This window comes from Electrona antarctica (genome assembly GCF_951216825.1).
Source record: "Electrona antarctica genome assembly, chromosome: 2".
In the NCBI taxonomy this organism is placed as follows: Eukaryota; Metazoa; Chordata; class Actinopteri; order Myctophiformes; family Myctophidae; genus Electrona; species Electrona antarctica.
Window position 1 is genome coordinate 9348498 of NC_136807.1, and position 19869 is coordinate 9368366.

A 19869-nucleotide genomic window follows, 5' to 3' on the forward strand; every position below is an offset into this window, starting at 1 on the left:
AAAGATGACTAAATGAGTGGAGTTAGCTGGTTTGGCAGATAGTTTGAGGAATCAATGGAGTTGGGAGTTTTTACCAATGGAAAGTTAATACTTTCCATTGGTCAACATTTTTTTAACCGACAGACATAAAGGGTGTTCAATAGCATTGATTTATGAAAAGACATAGCCACCTCACATCATATTTTACGATGTCATTCATAACTTCAATATTAAACCATGATTTGTCTGTCTAAGTCTTCTAGTATGTTCATGTATTTGTATTTCTTTTTGTGGCAGTAGTCCAGCTGTTAACTGTAACTCAAGTAGTTCCCATGAAATGAGAGCATTTGTCTCTGATTTGAAATGCAACATCATGAGAGGAAAAGCATACAGTAGTTTGGTTGGTGACCTACCCAGGCCTGTGTCGTCATTCGTCAATCACCTTTGACATACAGTATGACTTATGACTCCATACTTGTGCAATGTTTCAGACTAATCCTGCCGCCACTGACTTCCATCATAAAACTAAAGTTAAATATTTGAAGTCGGTGGGGCGAACGGTTCTCGGGTTACGTGCATTACACACGTACAGACAGACAGAGATGTGGTGCATTTATAGATAGATAGATTCAAATTAATGATATAAAAAAGATTAATCGAGTCAAAGCCCTAGTAGAATTGTAATGGAGCAAATATGTGCATATCATGACACACACTTCTCTCATTAGCACCGGACAAACAAACGGGTGAAAACTGCCCTTGGCCTGGCTGAGGATAATAAAACAGCCTGTCTCTTCTTCTCTCATCTCAAGACTTCTCAGTATGGAAGGCTTTTGTTGTTGACAGTTTGTCAATTCATTAGGGATGGTGGCCATGTGGTCATATGACGATTTGGCAAGGTTTCAATGTCAGTGAATGGTACCTGTTGCGAAGGCTCTCAGGTGGATCTCCATATATGGGGATAAAAGGCCGTCACTTGGTGTTGTGAGGGCTCTCAGATGGATCTCCATATATGGGGATAAAAGGCCGTCACTTGGTGTTGTGAGGGCTCTCAGATGGATCTCCATATATGGGGATAAAAGGCCGTCACTTGGATCTCCACATATGAGGATAAGTTATAGCCTATATGTGGAGATAATGGAAATATCCAATGCTGACATCAGATTAATATGGAAACCCCATATAGGGATATACACGTGTGTCATCGTCAGATGCGATTGGATAGCATTGTCATTATGACACGCATATAACTAAAAGTATAAAAAGGATTACAATCAGAGGCTTAAGTGGGCAGAATATCTTCTACTATCTTGGGCACGAGTCGGTTAGATAGGACGGAATATCTGGCCAAGCAAATTATAGAGCTTTGCATTGGGGGTTTCCACATCCCGGTTAAGTTCGTATCGAACACCACTGTAGTGGGTCCTAACTAAATAACCAGCACTGGTTCGAGCTATTTTACAGTACCCCCAGTCGCATTTTGCATTTGAGACAAAGCTTATGAAAGAAAGCGTATGAGAGTTGGCGGTCGACTAGGATACAGGTTAGGTTAAACAAGGTGCACTCTGAGGTCTATATTTGGAAACACAGCATCTCAGCCAATCACAATGTTAGGACGAAACATCCAATTGTGACATCACTGCTACTATAAAGGTTTCCGACAGAGGCACTAGGGTTCAGCCTTGCGAAGTGCCTGTCGAGGAAGATGGAGGAGACGATGGAGCAAGAATTAACCCAGGAGCAGACCGAAAAACTCCTCCAATTTCAGGACATCCTGGGTTTGGAGGACGTGGACCTATGTCGTCGTACATTGGAACAGCACAATTGGAACATAGAGGCCGCAGTACAACACCGACTGAACGAACAGGAGGGGGTCCCCAATGTGCCTGATCAGCCAGCCTCCAGGACAGTACAGGTCTACACGGCACAACATGGAATGTATAGTTACATCATCGCAAGGCCACAACCCAGGGGATTTCTAGGATGCAGGTTCTCAACACCACAACCCAGGGGTTTACTAGGATGGAGTTTGTACTTCATAGTACTACCTTTTAGATTTACAACTTACACACTTCTGGACATATTCAGGTTCGCCTTGCGGTACATCAGACGCCCCATCACATATCCTGTTGGGGACGATGCATCCTTTATTCAATTCTTTGAGGAGCAGTACGGTCAGTCGCACCCAATATTCTATCAGGGAACATACAGCGAGGCACTGAACGACGCCAAACGCGACCAACGCTACCTATTAGTTTACCTTCATGGGGAGCATCACCAAGACACGGATGAGTTCTGCCGCTTCACATTATGTGCAGAAGAAGTCATAACCTTCCTCAACCAGGAAATGCTCGTTTGGGCGTGCTCTGCAAGCAGGCCAGAGGGGGTCACAGTGTCCCAGGCCCTGCAAGAGAACCATTCCTTCCCTTTTCTTACCATGGTCGTGCCGAAGGAACGCAGGATGACTGTGGTGGGCAGGCTGGAGGGTCTCATCCAGCCAGATGACCTCATCAAACAGCTCACTGTCATCATGGAGGCCAACCAGACATACTTGGCGTCGGAGCGTCTGGACAGAGAGGAGAGGAACCAGGCGCAAGTGTTGAGGATGGAGCAAGATGAAGCATACCTGGCGTCTCTGCGTGCCGACCAGGAGAAGAACCGAAGGAAGAGGGAGGAAGAGGAGCAGAAACTGCAAGAGGAAGAGAAGCTACGACAGAGTGCTCTGGCTGTGGAGACTAGACGATGGACACTTGAGGAGGAGAAAGAGAGGAAGTCAGAGTGTCTTCCTCCGGAGCCTCCCGCAGATCATCCTGAAAGTATCAAGATAGGGTTTAAGCTGCCCAATGACACACGTGTGGAGAGACGATTCCTCTTTGAGCAGTCTCTGACGGTAATATACGACTACCTCTTCTCCTTGAAAGAAACCCCAGCGAGGTTTCAGATCGTGACGAACTTCCCTCGCCGAGTGTTGCCCTGCCTTCCCACTGAGGAGCAGCCCAACCCCCCCAAGCTGAGAGAGGCGGGACTGAGTCGCTCAGAATTCCTTTTCGTTCAGGACCTCACCGACGAGTAACCGTCCACTGCCCAGAGCGGGGGTACTTTTCTTTAATATACCAGCCACTTATTTGGTCATTATTATTAAAGGGACACTTCACCCCTTTTGCAACCAGATCTTATTTTAATGATGTTTGGGAGATGAGAAACACTTTCCTGGGTTTTTTTATGTGGGTAATATGTTTGTAGTTATTTTAGTATGATGTCATGGACACTGGTCTCACTCCCTTCCTGGACTACAAGTTGTCTCACCCCCCCTATCCACAAGGTCGGGTGAATTGCACCAAAGCATTATGGTAATTGTAGACCAGGAAGGAAGTGAGACCAGTGTCCATGACATCACGGACACTTTGAAATATCTAAAATATCTAAAAACACATATTACCCACAACAAAAACCCCAGGAAAGTGTTTCTTGTCTCCCAAAGATCATTAAAATAAGATCTGGTTGCAAAAGGGGTGAAGTGTCCCTTTAATTAAAGAACTACAGGCCCAAAGTCCATTGGGAATGATGCCTGTTGGGAATCCATGCCCCTCCAGTTATGCAATAATCAATTGTACCATCTGTCTGTGATCCTTTTTATGCCCATGTATGGATACTCGTGTACATCATGGCTGGAGGATGTACCTGTACCGTACATCAAGCCACCTCACACACGCAACATGCGGTGCCGTTGGTTCGTAAAGCTACTTATATTATTTATAGTTGTTGTAATGTTAAACGTCTGCAGAGGCGTTAGTGCATCTGCATGTATCAAAACCACTGACTTGTTATTTGGGGACATGAGATTTGGGAAATACTCTAAATCATGGTGAAGTTCCCAATATAGTGGCCCATGTTACGAGACAAAACATGATAAAGTGCTGCCCTCCAGACTGCCCTACATGCTTGGAGAGTAAGGGGCCTCCAGACTGCCCTACATGCTGGGAGAGTAAGGGGCCTCTACATGCTTGGAGAGTAAGGGGCCTCTACATGCTTGGATAGTAAGGGGCCTCTACATGCTTGGAGAGTAAGGGGCCTCTACATGCTTGGAGAGTAAGGGGCCTCTACATGCTTGGAGAGTAAGGGGCCTCTACATGCTTGGAGAGTAAGGGGCCTCTACATGCTTGGAGAGTAAGGGGCCTCTACATGCTTGGCCTCTGCTTGTTCCCACGTGAGACAAGTGGATGCTTCTATAGTGGGGAGATGCCCTCCTGGTTTTGCTGGGGTTTTTTTGTTTTGTTTTTTTTAATCCCTAGCTAGTGCACTACAGATTGTCCTGTGGCCAGTGTGTGAAATTGTTACGAAAGTTGTAAATAATAAAAGCTATACCAAAACAAATCACACCCGTGTGAAGTGAGGGCCGCTCTTATCATTATACATCATCTCATTCTGGCCAATCACAATTTGCGTCCTCATCTTCGTCATCAATGTTTGTGTACTCAAAATTGTCCATTCATTGTCAATGGCATTTAAATGTTTGTGTAGGATAAAGTTTGTGCACACACACCAAAAGCTGGACATAGGAGGAGCTAGCGCGCCTCAAATATCAAAAAATATAAAATGTGGAAAAAGATTATCTTCCCCCCCCCCCCCATTCCCCTCAGACAAACAAGAATCCACCACTGCTGTCCCTGGCCAACTGTGGGCAAAGAATTTGACATTCGTTCCTTTTAAAAGGAGAATTCCGGACAAGCCGCATTCTTACCTTAATCTGATGTTATTATATCAAAGAACGGGTGCTATGTGAAACATTTTATACCTCCATCCCCAGCCCACCACAGCTCCGAGCGCGTGCAGTGGGTTTAACGTCATGTCACCCACTATAGCAGCCTATTTTGGGACAAAAAACAAACAAACACTGAAGACATTATGAAAGACAGATGTCTACCAAAGAATCAGACCTGTCTGAAGTGAGTGGTGCGGTACTGCACTTGTGCTGTACTGTACTGTACTGTACTGTACTGTACTGTACTGTACTGTACTGTACTGTACAAGCCCTCCTCCCTGGCCTGTGTGTTAGGCTGTGCAACAGTGACACTTGGTGGTGAACAAACTCTATAACGCTATTTTCGTGCTCGGACACAGACAGGGACACAGGGACAGACAGACCCAGGGACACCGCCACACACATAGCTGTCTATAGGAGTGGTTGCACCACTCAAAAGAATCACACCCGTGTGAAATGAGGGGCGCTCATGTCATCGTACATCAATTTAGCGGACATTGCTACATAAGGTAGGCCTACATAAGGTGGTCCCTTATTGGCCAAGCACTCCCACCCACCAACATGTGATTCATTGGTTAGCCGATTTGCTCATATTTAGCGGAATTATCAGCTCTTATCATCATACATCATGAATCATCTCATACTGGCCAATCAGAATGCCTGTTGCCTGTGATTGGTTAGCCGATTTGCTCGTTTACATATGACGTAAGTTTTCCCTTCAATCTCAATGGCGTTTAATGTTTTGATGTTTAATTTACGTCATATTTAGCGGAATTCTGACATAATTTCTCCGTTCATTGTCAATGGCAAATATTGAGACGTGTGGGGACAAGATTTAGCAGACATTTGACTTGAATTCCCCTTTCATTGTCAATGGCAAATCTTGAGACGTGTGGGGACAAGATTTAGCGGACATTTGACTTGAATTCCCCTTTCATTGTCAATGGCAAATCTTGGGACGTACGTGAGGACAAAAGATGTTCATAGAAGGGGTAGTGCCCCTTAAAAAAACCACACTTGTGTGAAGTGAGCGGTGCCTTTTAACATGATGATGTCCTACATCAGCCAATCAAATCATAAACATCATAAACGGACATACACACAAAAGCTGTGCATAGGAGTGGCTGCACCACTGCAAAAGGGACCTTTTGGAGTGACCTTATTCAAAAAATCAGTGATTTAGCTTTAGGCTTTTCAGAATTTTAAGTAGTTGAGGTTTCCTGATAAGGAACAGTGTCTTAACCCATTTAGACCTGAGGATGATTCTACAAATGTCTTCTAAATCCTGACAGTTTTCTGAAATATCTGGTGCTCAATATTTCATGTCAAGGACCCCACAAATATATGTAATAGGCCGCCGACCCCCATCTGAAAATATGTAGTTCCAAGGACCCCGCCCAGAAGCAAAGATTTGAGTTCAAAACGTTCGCTGTGAAAGAATATATATTCAAAGATTTGCGCCACATTCACGTTTTTTCAAAAACAGCAGATCTACAAGCTTGTAGATCTGCTATTTTGTAATAGCTAAAGCACAGCATAATGCTTAAAAACACCAAAAGGGGTCCCCGCCCAGAATGGGTTAATGTCATCCAACCCAAAGGGGCCTAGTCAACTGTACTGTACCCCTGTCCCCTCCAGCAAGGTCACCACACGTCCTTGTCGTTAAGTCACAGCCCATGTCATTTAGTCATTATGTTGCAAATGGAATTCATTCATCCAATTCAATTTGATTAGGCTAGGCGGCTGTCACTTTTTTTCTATTTGTGGGAACTTCATCTTGTTTCCTGAAATAGAAGGCACAATAATACATGCTTATACATTGTCATCCTTGGGAGAGTAAGTACACTCTCACACAAAGACATTTGAGGCATTTCTGAAGCAAAGGTTGACAAGTGGCCGGCTCTGGTACTGCGTGATTGGGCCCGCATCCGGGTGGCTTGACCAATGTAGGAGCTTTCTCCACTTGATTATACAGGTTTATTCCTCTAATAATGCCTCATTTAGACCTGAGAAAGGATTCTACAAATGCCTTCTAAATATATATGTAATTGGCCGCCGACCCCATCTGAAAATATGTTGTTCCAGGGACCTTCCAGAAGCAAAGATTTGAGTGAAAAACTTTCGCTCTGAAAGAATATATATTCAAAGACTTCTGCTATTTTTCAATAGCTAAAGTTTAACATAATGCTTACAACACCAAAAGGGGTTCCCACCCAGAATGGGTCTAACACGAATAGAACACCTTAAAAAAAAGAAATCACTGTAAAGATTGTTTATTGCCACATTCCTCATTTATGTTACAGTAGACTGTATGCATAACAATCATTCATAAACCGCTCATCCTTTAGTTTAAATCTTTGGCTAGGACCAAGAAACTAAATGCTCAACTCAATCAAAATGGCAAAAATGAAAAAGCCCAGCTGCACATGAACATCTGCATGGTGGCCGTGCGTTCACACCAGCATGGAAAGGGAGAAGGTACCTCGGCAGGTAGACCACATCTGAGAAAGAAACCCAGGTAAGAAAATAAACTCCAAACCCCAAAAAATACTCAAAATACAGTTGAATCCTCCAGGTTTGCTTCGCTCTTTTCTGACAACTGAAAACGAGCACATAATCCGCACGCACGCACACACACACACACACGCACGCACACACAAAAGTCGCAGGCACCATAATAACATTTGCAAAGGAAAAGGAAATGGTTTCTTTTCTTTTAAGAAAAGTCATCCATCGTGATTGAAGAAGTTTGACAATGTGCAAAACATTTGTTTGACAGCGTCAGCCACTGGTAGCTAGAGGAGTAGTAGGTGTTGTTTGGCCATGCTCCAGACAGTCTATATACTCAGAGTGTTGAGGGCTGGCACTAAGGTAACAGCCTCTGGCAGGTTCTGGTCGCAGTTCCCTTTGCTCTGCAGCACCTTCTGTCGATGTCTGTCCTCCTGGCGTTTCTTCTTCTCCTGTCGCTGCTGCTCTTTCCTCTGCTTGGTGGACACCACCTGGGATGGAGAACAGATTGAAACCCAGTGCATGCCGAGACATCTGCTCCACAGCGTACTGTACGTGTTTATACACTTTAATTGCTGCATTGTGGTGACTCTTTCAAACAGCTGAAAATGCTGGATGTCACATGATCTGGGCTCACGAGTTCAAAACCTTTAATTCCTATCTCGGATCGGATCAGATTTGGATTTTGGGGGGGGGGGGGTTCAAAACCAAACATCTGGATTGGGATCACTGATATTTGATCAGATAAGGAGATTCAATCTAAGATGTAATCTGGATCAAATCTTCAAAAGGGGTAGTTCAAAACAAAACGTAGGATAGAGACACGCGGGGACTACAAATTTCACAGCCCCAAATTAGACAGCGCCCCCACTTGTCAATGCAATCCCTATGAGAGGCATCATAAAATACTGTAATTTCACTGGTTGATTACGGAGGCTGTAGCGATTTGTTTGTGTTCTAATGAAGTGACCTATATGAGAAAAGGAGGCACTGGAGCAGCTCAGACAATTTTGGCCCTTAATTTATTAAGGGCCAAGGGTACAAGAAATAAGCGACAACGTTTCGATGTTTCAGTTACATCTTCGTCAGGTCATGTTTGATTTGTCCTTTTTAATGTCGCATACCTGCCACCCTGGAACAACATATTATCAGATGGGGGTCAGTGGCCAATTACAATTACATATCATTTTTGGGGTCCTTGACATGAAATATTGAGCGCCACCGATACAGAAACATAGGGTTTTTCAGAAAAGTGTCATTTTTTAAATGTCGACGTCAGGCCTAAATGGGTTAAAGTGGTTGCATGGTATACTATAAACGTCACGGTTGCATCCCTTGAGATTTTCAATAACCAGATACGTTTGTGTTTCGTTTTATAGGCTATTTATTTGTGGTAAATGATCCAAACAAGACTAAGAAGCTAGACTAACCTGGAGAATTCACTAGATAGTTGATGTCGGGACGACGGGATGTGTCAATAATGTCACTCCATTTAGTTGGGTTATTTCCCCAACTACAAGTTACAAGTTAATACAACAGCGGTAAAACACACACGTTTTAGTTTCTCATGTACCGTCGGAGCTCTGCGGTAAGTGGAACATTTATATAAACCCCGTCATGAACAAAGTCAGTTGGGATTGGGATGTATTATTGAGAATTCCACTCTTTACAAGGCTACGAGCACTGACTTTGAAGACAGTGACGTCACATAAAAGCGACAGGTTTGCTGTCTCCCCTCTGCTCTGTTAACATTATGGGTAACCCGTTCAAGTGGTAAATTAGATGTGAAACACGTCCTCTAGTGAGAAAGATATGTTGACAAAGACACTCCATACATAATGGGCTTCTATGGGTGACCTGCAGTACACCGTTCTAACGGACCAGATGTGTGGCCGCTGTCTCATTTGGGGGCGTGAAATTTGTAGTCCCTGTGTGTCTCTATTGGGAACAGTTTGATCCCCCCCAAAGACATCAGACTTGTGCGAAGTGAAGGGCACTCTTATCATCATACATCACATTCCGTGCTCAGCCAATCAATTTTGTTATATTGGTTATCGGCCATAACAGCAATTAATTATATCAAATATCGATATCGCGAAAGATGTCTCATCGGTGCATCCCTAAATTCTACCTTAGGTTTGTGAAGGTTGCTGCTCTCCGATGGCTGCTTCTGCTCAATGACATTCATGGCTGCATCTCTGCAAGCTGAGCAGGAGTGGGAGCCACACTGGCCCTGGCAGTGCTGGCCAAGCCCAGAGCACACCAGCCACTCGGCGTTGATGGTGGCCGCACTCAACTGCAACAGGTTCTCCTCTTCAGCTGCGACGGACAACATAGCACATGGTCATTATTCATTATATCGGATGTTGTCGTGATATTTTCGTACAACACAGTATAAATCACACAAAACACACAGATTTGTAGTCGTTGTGCCCCTTACATATGTACAGTACATGCTCTGTGTTTATCTCTTAAATAAACCCTATATGCATACCGATATGCATACATACAGAGAAAATGCTTGACGTTTTGGTCTTGAGCCTGGTGCATCTGTGTAAGGAGATTCCACCTGAAGTAGCACTGACACTTATCCATCCATTCTGCATCTACTGTGCTATAAAAGCAAGTTTACAGTATATATTGCTGAATTGTGGCCTGAGTTATCATTTGGTTACATGATGTGTCGAGCACCGAATATACAAGCCCACAAAACATCAACTAAGTAATGTAAGTATGAATCACCCATAACATTGTCAACAGTAGGTACAGAATCCATGGCTAGTTGGCTACTCACTCTGGAGACCTCGGTTTTTGATGGAGCTCAGGATCACGTTGTCCTCCTCAAAGGAAGTGGGTGATGACGGTGACCTTCTATCCCTCTGTCCATCTCCAAACTCACGCTGCTGGCCTCGTGAATTCTGCAGATTCTGATGAGGATAATTAGACCATGTCAGCAAAAAGAACGCCAAGAGCAACAAATCTGAACATTTTTGTCACCGTCAAGTAGGGCCTTCATTAAAAAGATGGCGCATCGACTTCATTAACACAAGTCGATTCAAATTAGGAGAAGTCGAAAGTAAGAAAAAGGTGGTTTCATTATTTTTGCTCTGTGCGTGTGTACAGAATTCAAACTGTAGGATTGGTTATTGTCACGGACAGAAGTCATTATTTACTTTTACAACTGCATCGGAGTTCAGCCTTAATTAACAACATGCAGCTGTGTTTGCCTTTGATGTCCGTTCTCTGCGTTCTCAGTGGTGTACCACTAATTGACTGGCTGAAGTTGAACTGCGCTGTGTCAGAAGTAACAGATAGAAGCGCGCAAACTTTATCCCCAAACTTTACCCACCCCCCATGCTGACGCAGTGACTGTACCGTTTCTGGTTTAGCTTTACGCGCGGGACACATGAATCTCTCCATCTCCAGTCAGTGCGGTTGTTGTTAATTTACTTAATGGCTCAGAAAAGAAGAATCATGAGGACGATATCGAGTTGTTGTCAGGAGGAGAAGACATGCCCATGTCGTGAACATGGAAGGTAATAGCAGATTGTATTCTGATGATGTGCCAACTGCTGCTGGCTGCTATAATGTTACAGTAATTATACCTATATGATCTATGTCTTCTATTGTGTTCTGAAGGTCAGGCTGCTGTGCCACTGTAGAGTTAATGTTATATTTTGTATTGTGTTCTTATGGCTGTCCCGGGCCGCTGTGCTGTGTGCCAATTATGCCCCCTTTCACTCTGTTGCGTTCTCTTTTCTGGTCTCTGTGCTAGTGTGCGTGTGTGCCTGCACTGTTTAGTGTTTATTATTACATTTTTATGTTTTGGTAATCATCGCCTTGCCATAGATACATACAATGTGTGTAGCCTAACTATGTCTTCTCTAATGGGTTTCAGAGACAACTGTGAGCACACTGCACACCATGTTTATTGACTCCGTTTGACATTCTCCATATTTGAGGTTTTTTTGCCCCTGATCCGATCATTTGATTTTGAGCATCTGCCGATACAGATTTTCCCGATCAGATATTTATATTTTATATGCCATATCACAATAGTACAATATCCCAAATCACAGACAATATCCAGTCTAATATCATGATAGATATAATATTGATACTAGGGATGTCCCAATCACGTTTTTTGACTCCCGATCCGATTCCGATCATTTGAAAATGATCGGCCCCAGAACTTTGTTCGGATAGTCAAAACATCTCTGAGGTTCAAGAACAGCCGAACAAAGTTCTGACAAGCACCGCCGAAGTTCTGAATGACATCATGTTGTGTCCGAACTGTCCAGTATGTACTATGTAGCCCGTTTGAGATGTTACAGGTTTGAACTTCGATTGTACATTAGTAATGGTACTTTAGTACAAGCTAACATTGAGATGGTACATTTTCTTCACCTCGATGCGCAGCTGAGCAGGCGACTCCGAGTTGTCCCCAGTGCACCTCACGCTGTCATAGTGGTCGCCATAGCGATATGCAATGTGTAGCTCTCGGCTCGCTTGCTTCTCTGCACCATTGATCTGCATTGAAAACAACACATGTGTTGTTGGTGGAACAGTGTGGATATCAGTGATCACACACACCTTAGCATGTTGCGGGGCCGAAAACATCCACAAGCTCACAGCGGCTGTACACCGGCCGTTTTCAGCGTGCAAGTATAAATTAAGCTTAACCCATTTTGGGCGGGAACCCTTTTGGTGTTAGCATTAGGTTATGCTTTAGCTATTGAAAAATAGCAGATCTACAAGCTCATAGCGCGCCACCGAGTGGCGCGCTACGAGCTTGTAGGTCTGCTATTTTTTTTAAATCGAAGAACCACTGACATAGAAACATAGCTTTTTCAGAAAACTGTCAGGATGTAGAAGACATTTTTAGAATCTGATCTCAGGTCAAAATGGGTTAATAACAATATATTCGATCATACAGTATCATTTAATATTCTTTGTGTGTGCCGTGTTGACTACCTCCCACAGTGGTGTATTAAGCTGATGGATGACGACTTTCAGCTGCTGACTGCGGGCGAAAGCCACAATGGCATCATTGCCAGCGAAAGTACCAGGCTGAGCGAGATTAGACACTGTAGGGAAAGACATGCAAGCAAAGGGATTAGTCACACAATTGTATATAAAAAGAAATTCTCCAATGTTCATGGACTACATCATGGGTTCCCAAAGTGGGGTCCGGGGACCCCTAGGGGTACTTGAGGGAGTTCCAGGGGGTACCTAGCTCAATTAGAGATAGTTAGGAACCAAATGGGTCTGTAACTCAGAGAGTGTACAAATGGAACCAAATGGACCCGTTAGAGAATGTCCATTTGTACATTCTCAGAGTTAAATTAACAGTGGTTTTACAGGATAAATTGGGGTACCAGAGATAGAAATGTCATTAAATCGGGGGTCCGTAGCATAATGCTTGTGAAACTGGGGGTCCATGAAATGAATATGTTTCGGAATCACTGCTAGAGCCGTAAAAATCTTCCCTTATCAGGGTCACTGGCATATGTTTTCAAATGGGGGTCCCTGGCCTAATAAATGTTGATTTGGGGGTCCTTGACACGAAAAAGTTTGGGAAGCACTGGACTACATGACAAGGCCAGGATTCAAACTGAGTTGTGTCCTCACAGTGCTGTGCAAAGGGCACGTCGTCCTCCACAAACGGCTCAAAGTCTTGTCGATAGGACGTCATGTACTGGACTGTCTCATGACGCAGCCGCAGGTGTCCCCTGGAGTGACCTTCTAACTGGTCACCTAGAGCTCTGAACAGGCAGTTCCTACAGGGAAGATAGAGACGGTATTGTTAAATTAAAAGACTAAAATCCGACTTCAAAACACATCGTTCATGGTTTAAACCACTCCTACAACTGGCTTTGTTAGTTTACGTGTCTGTTCGTACCAAAAAATGAGCATGGTTGCTATGGTCACCCAGTTCACCCGGGTGTGATTTCAGCTTTGTTAGTTTACGTGTCTGTTCGTACCAAAAAATGAGCATGGTTGCTATGGTCACCCAGTTCACACGGGTGTGATTTCATTACGTCATACATTACGTCAGACCACAGCTGATCAGGCTATATAATACCTTACACCACTCAGTTCACACGGGTGTGATTTTTGTTTAAATGGTTGTATTTTATCCAAATCTAAGGCCAGCAAATATATTGGCAAGTGGCAACCAATGTTCATCAAAGAAAATGTTTAATTATCAAGACATTTCTGCCTGGTTTCTAGATAATCGATCGTTGATCAAAGTAAGAAGATGAATTAAAAAGCCATCGTCGTCATTCTGGCTGGCATGAAAAACATTGTTGTTAGATTACAACCTATGCATCTAAATGTTCCAAAGTCCAAACGTTGGAGCGGCATGCACCGCTCGAAGATAATTATATTATATATATATTATATTTGTTGAGATTACATTTCTGCATCAATAACTGTAATCACTAGGCAACACAGAAAAGGAAATTAGATACACTCTGCGGGAGAGATGTCTGCACAGAGTAGTTTGTTCTCTCAACCTGCCATTCACATAACTGTCTGCACATACAGTTTCCCTCATCGTGCCATTCTCATAAATGTCTGTTCAGACGTAATTTGTCCTCTCATATTCTCTTAAGTAGGGCAACTGTGGCCCAGGAGGTAGAGTAGGTCATACAATGATCCGTGGGTTGGTGGTTCGAATCCCAGACACTCCTCCTGAACACATGTCGAAGACACTGAACCCTACATTGCCTCCAATGAGTCGGTTGGTGTGAGCTTGCCACCATTGGTGTGTGAATGTGGGAAGTGAGGACGCTTTGCCTCGACTGTTCGACGATTCACCTCCCAATGTATGAATTAATTTACCATTTTAAAGCGATTTGAGCACTTTGAGCACTGTAAAAATGCTATTCATTTAACTGTAACAGTTTTCACTAGTTTTTCCCCTCATCCCTCAAGACAGAGAAGGATCTAATACTCATGTGATCTTGCTTTTATGTTGGAAGAACATTACATCAAACTGTTACTCGAAATGCTGCCAGCAGTGCATCCAATCCACCATCAAATTCAACTCGTTGCAAAGCACAGGCTCCTTTGCAAAGCAAAAGCACCTACTATACTTATTTAAAACATGATTAATTGTCCCTTGATTACTATGTCACACACAAACTCATTCATACTATCTAAAGTAATAGTTCAGGTTTTAAATTAGGTTTCGATATTACACATCCCATGGTTGTGTAATCTCTTTATTCTACTGAGAAATGAAATGTATAGTACTAGAATTTCGCGGGCCTTCGGCCCGCTCATCCCAGAGTTGCGTTGCCCCGCGTTGCGATACAGAAGTCCACAGGTACAGAAGTCCACAGTGACACGCGTTGTATGCAGCTGTTTTGTGTTGCAGCGCGTGCGCGCGTGTGCGTGTAGTGAATCCTGTACATATAAGCATCACGCAATCGTCACCCCTACACAGCAGTCATTAATTAATGGTCTTGACTTGATTGGCTATGCGTTGAAGTTATATAGGGTGAAAAGCGTGAAATGCACAGGCTCATGTTACATCGCTGCTGGCTGCCACTGCCACTCTCTCTCGCTCTCTTCTCTCTCGCCTCCCTCGCTGGGGGGGGGGGGGGGGGGATTAGTTGCGCTGCCTTCGACAGTGCTATACTTCTCCAGCAGCGGTGCAGAACCGAGAGAGTGACACATTCTTTTGGATGTAAACTGCGCAACGTTTAGCTTTAAAGATCGGATTGTGTAGTCGCACCGGTGCTACAAAGTGAATTGTACAACTTGCACGGTGATATGTGAAGTCGCAAATGCGAGTACGTAGTCGCACTGTCGAGCCCTGTGTAGTGTAGTGCAATTTGCGCTGCATCGCGCGGCGATCCAAATTCCCCCCCCCCCCCCCGCGCGCGCGCACACACACACACACACACACACACACACTGTACGTAGCTTTTTGTTGTTGCAGCGCGCGCGTGTGCGTGTGGTGTTGCTGTTGTTGTTCGTATCCATATATGCGCCTCGGGTGTGGGGATCGCCATGTGAGGGGGCTAGCCAATAAGGGCCCTGTGTTGCATGTGGAGAATTGTGTAGGTTAGTGTGTGTGGTGTAGCCGAACGGGGTGGTGAGAACATGAGGGGGATGTAGCACAGCAATCGGTGACCCCTACATTAAGCTGTGTTGCTCCCAAGATGCAGTGCAAATGCGTGTTGTAGCAACCGTAGCCAATGGGGAAACAGGATGCAGTGTTGCCAGGTCCGCGAATTGTAAGCGAGTTGTAAGTAGCGTGTTGAATGGCATTTTTTCTGGGCTTGTTTTCATAGACGTGGCAACAAATTAGGCGGGGGTGTCGGTGCTTGTGGCGTGTTTGTGTTTATTATTTATATTGATATTGTTTGCGAGTGTGGACGGGAGCCGGCTTTAGTGGCAGTGCGATGACAATTTTTACGCGGGTGGTGTGGAGTGTGGCCGAGCGGCGCGACATTAGGAGATAGGGAACGAACGACGCGGAGGGTAAGTGTGTGACGTGTTAGTGTGTTGTTGCAGTGTGTGTTGCAGCGTGTTGCAGCGTGTCAGTGACGTAGTAGCTGGTGACTTTCTTTTCGTGGTTCGGGCTTTGGGGACACCTTTTCAAATGTATAATAGATACTGCAGTGGCGTTTCCAGGAATGACATGTTGGGCAGACAAATGTGTTGTTGTCGTCGTCGTCGCCCCTCCCCTCCCCTCCCGTGCACGATCAGGTGCACTAAATGTTTTCAAAGAGATATACCTGCCAGACGAGTACGCTACAAAGGCTGAAAGGCATGCATGTGCATTCCAGTGGGTGATTGAGTGGTGGTCGCGCTCTGCACGCAACGGCCAATCCGCTGTCCACTAATAGTTCTCAGGTCTGGTGTTTGTCCTCACCTTATTGTAGATACGCCACTGGTATACTGTTGGATGGACTCTATTATCTCTCTCTCTCTCTCTCTATGATTCAAATGCTTCCAAAAATAGCTGATCCACAAGCTCACAACATGTCACAAATGCTTTGTGGTGAGCTTGAAGATCGGCTAATTTTGACACAGTCATTCAATGTATCAATCATCCGAGTATCAATCAGGCTTTACCCGTCCCCGGGGACCTCTCTCAACTTGAGGCCCAGCGCTTGGAGCTGGTTGGAGAAACTGACAAACTCCTCCCCTTCGTCGCCGTCCTGAGGCCGGTTCTTGCGGTCTTTGGCGATGGCGCGGCGCGCCGCCCGCTCGTCCCGCTTGCGCTCCACGTCGCACTTCTTGTTCCTGCCCACAGGTTTGACTGCCTGTTTCCTGGACATGGTGACTGAGTGTAGATGTTGCTGTGAGGCAGGGGTCCGCTAAGGTTCCCACTAAGAGCAGAACTACAACACCACCGTGCTGCTACTGAAGGCCGTGCCACTTCCACACATCAGGAACCTGAGGAAAGAGACACACACACACACACACACACACACACACACACACACACACACACACACACGTTTTCAATGTAATGAGTCCCAGGATGCAGGGACGGTCTTTTAGATGAGTCCCAGGGACATTTTATAAGTCCCACTTCAACGACGTGAGGAGTCATACTGTATTTTGCCATTTTTACAAATTGCAGCATTTAACTCATTTCATTTTATATTTGGGATACAAAATGCACCCTATTTTAATCTCTGCACACGCACATTTGCATTCACATTTTATAAGACATTCTTGAACACAAACAATAGTGGATGCGCAAACTTGGAAAGCTGTACAACAAGTGCTTCAGGATACAGATCACTGGTACAGGAAGCATCGCCTTCTCCATATATGGCGACTGCCAATATTATTGCCGACACTGAAAAGAACTTCCAGACTGTGGTCAAATGTACATGCCACTTCCAAAATGGTCACTTCTCTACTGTCCTCATCAACAACAGCAATATCTGGTGTATAGCTGTGACATCTGAAGAGGCATCATTTTCATTATTGCGCAGTTGAAAAACACAGACAGACAGACACACAGACACACACACACACACACACACACACACACACACACAGGGAGAGGGACATAGATAGTGAGTGAGCCATAAATACAACTGTATCGCAATGTTGCTTAATTACTAAGCCATCATAGCCATGTCGTCATTCTAGTCCAGCCAGCCCAACCTGACAGCTGTGTGTGTGTGTGTGTGTGTGTGTGTGTGTGTGTGTGTGTGTGTGTGTGTGTGTGTGTGTGTGTGTGTCACGTCGTTAGGATACATACTGGGCTGCTGGCTAAAGAAGGCATAATAATAAGCAATAACTCTGTTTAACTGCCAATAATCCTATAATCAACCAGCCAGGTTAAATTACACATTCGACGAAGCAGCGGCTAATTGAGCTAAGCTCGCAGGCTAGCATTCGAGTGATTCGACCAGACTGTTACATAATTCAAAAAGGAAAAAGGCTAGCTTACCTGCCGTTGGTAAACTGAGAAACTTGATGTAACACAGTACTCAAATCCAACAAGACGTAACTGTTATTATGAAAGAATTTATAAATATGGCTATATATATATTTGCTGAAGAGCTCGTGATTTTTTAGCTTTGTTTACAAATTAGATTCCGCACTTACTTCCGCATGCGTAGTAAAGTACAGAAAAGGGACACGGCCAAGCTTCAACATAGCAAATGTATGGCGCCATCTGTGGGCCAGTCTGTAGAACAGTCGCGTCTTCTATACAAATTACAAACTAAGTGCATTTTATTTTTAATATCAATGCATTTGCTGTATTGAAATTTAACATTTTCAAAAAAAGGCAGATTTACAAGTGGTGTGAGCTTGTAGGTCACTTAAATTAAAGGGATTAGGCCTACTTGTTCAACATGATGCAGGTTAATCACAACCTCTTGACTGACATCTTGTGTAATGACACATAATGACATGTAAAGTCATGTTCATGTTGTGAAACATGCCCCATATGCAGTGTAGACCAGTGGTTCTCAAAGTGAGGTCCGAGGACTCCCAGGGCACCTTGAAGAGGTTTTGGCAGAGGATCCCCAGCAAAATGAGTAGCCTAATATACTAAATATAGCATCAAAATCAGTTTAACCACTTGAAACGTAGGCCTACAGTATACTGTACATTAGTTAGTTGCTGCGAGAGGTCTAGCCAACACCAACTCGGGATTCCTGGATCGCTGCCCTCCACAATTTCCTATCCAACATCAGGTTCTTGAGTTCTGCACTGTACTGCGGCACACCGCGCCGCAGTACGTCTACATAGGTGGTACGCTTCTTTCCCCTCCTGGCTTTGCCCTGGGTTGGCTCCCATAGGGTCAATTTACTTGCCTCAAGTTCTGGGTGACTGCAGTGCCCTGCCAGCCTTATCCTTCTCTCTCTGACTTTGTCCGTGACCCGTGGTAGGTCCCCATAGAGGTCCACATTTCTGATGTGGTCCGTCCATGTGACACCTATAGTGCCATTCGTAGCATTCTTGTGTAGACTCCATCCAGGGCTTTTTTTTCCTGTTGTACTGTGAGGGTCCATGTCTCGGCCCCATACAGCAGTACTGACTCCACAGTAGCTATGAACAGCCGCCTCTTAAGGTCTTCTCCCATATCTGATTTCCACACTCTCCTCATCCCGTGCAAGGCTTTCCAGGCAAGTGCTCTCCGAACATTCAGATCCTGTTGGCTATTTGAGTACCAGTAAGACGCCCTGAGGGCGAGAAGCGACCTCACCCTAAAGGACGAGGTCGCGCGCATGCATCCGCCTGGGTGATGGCAGACGGCAGACTGCTGGGCGAGTGCTGGCGCTTTGGCATGGTGGGGTCAGATCAATATATGGAATGAATTCTGTACTGGCCATATATAGATCGTGTCTTGAGTGTACAGGGTTTGATGAGGTCAGATCAACATGGAATGTCAGAACAGGAAGGACGGGTGCATGGGGAAAGGATCAACATATGGCATGTCAGAAAAGGTCAGCTCCATATATGGAGATCTAAGGGTTTGAGGTTTGAGGTCAGATGTAGAGCTGCTGGCCGGCTCCATATACAGTATGCAGATCTAGGTGATGATCCAGTCTTCTCCATGTATGGTTATCCAGGGGTCACTGCTGTATATACTGACTCACCTGAGGAGCCCTCACTGGCAGGACATCCTATACTCCTCCCGCCAAGTATTCCCTGCTGACAGGATTAATGCAGTATGACCAATATCACCTGCAACCGCTTTGGGACTATTACCACTGCGCCACCCGAGCTTGCTTTTGGAACATTTTAACAACACAAATCTCGTATGGGTGTCCCTGGCACAAAAAATGTTCTGGTTCCGCTGCTTCCGCAGCCAACATATTAATTAGTAGGTCATGAAAGACTTTGACAGTCACTGGTGTAGACCAGGGATTCTGATTCTCAACCCCCCTCCTACATTGTATATATGATGATTAAGGATTAGGAGGGTGAGAGTTCAGTGTTTTGAAAAGAGTATACAAAAAGAATAAAAGAATGCCCCTCTCTACATTCTGCTCTCTTAAATTCTCATCTCCTCCAAGTCCTATTAACTTTCTACTTCTGACGTCAGTAGTTGGATAAAACAAACGGTGTGGCCGAGGAGTAGGTGAAGAGGGGAAAATAAATGAAATTAAACACCGGCAGCT

At 44.7% G+C, this 19869-nt stretch overlaps 2 protein-coding genes across 2 annotated transcripts; one reads left to right on the forward strand and one right to left on the reverse strand.

The window, feature by feature from the left end:
• Positions 1 to 1684: 1684 nt before the first annotated feature.
• On the forward strand, positions 1685 to 3052 carry LOC306931887 (FAS-associated factor 2-like; the record flags this gene model as incomplete). Its single annotated transcript, XM_079513553.1, has 1 exon — positions 1685 to 3052. One exon carries the CDS (start codon positions 1685 to 1687, stop codon positions 3050 to 3052), a length of 1368 nt encoding a protein of 455 aa, XP_079369679.1.
• A 3946-nt stretch (positions 3053 to 6998) lies between these two features.
• On the reverse strand, positions 6999 to 17883 carry otud3 (OTU deubiquitinase 3). The gene is made up of 8 exons (XM_079522507.1): positions 17685 to 17883; positions 16346 to 16669; positions 12881 to 13029; positions 12224 to 12336; positions 11657 to 11779; positions 10044 to 10176; positions 9381 to 9568; positions 6999 to 7740 (listed from the first exon to the last, which is right to left on the reverse strand). The coding sequence occupies exons 2-8, from the start codon at positions 16549 to 16551 to the stop codon at positions 7579 to 7581; spliced, it is 1074 nt and encodes a 357-aa protein (XP_079378633.1). The 5' UTR covers positions 16552 to 16669; positions 17685 to 17883; the 3' UTR covers positions 6999 to 7578.
• Positions 17884 to 19869: the final 1986 nt, after the last annotated feature.

Coding starts and splice junctions, on each gene's coding strand:
- otud3 (XM_079522507.1), bottom strand. CDS start 16,551: ATGTCCAGGAAACAGGCAGTCAAACCTGTGGGCAGGAACAAGAAGTGC. Junction 11,780..12,223: donor TTAATACACCACTGTGGGAG/GTAGTCAACACG, acceptor TTTTCAATGCAG/ATCAATGGTGCAGAGAAGCA. Junction 7,741..9,380: donor GCAACCTTCACAAACCTAAG/GTAGAATTTAGG, acceptor TCTCCATCCCAG/GTGGTGTCCACCAAGCAGAG.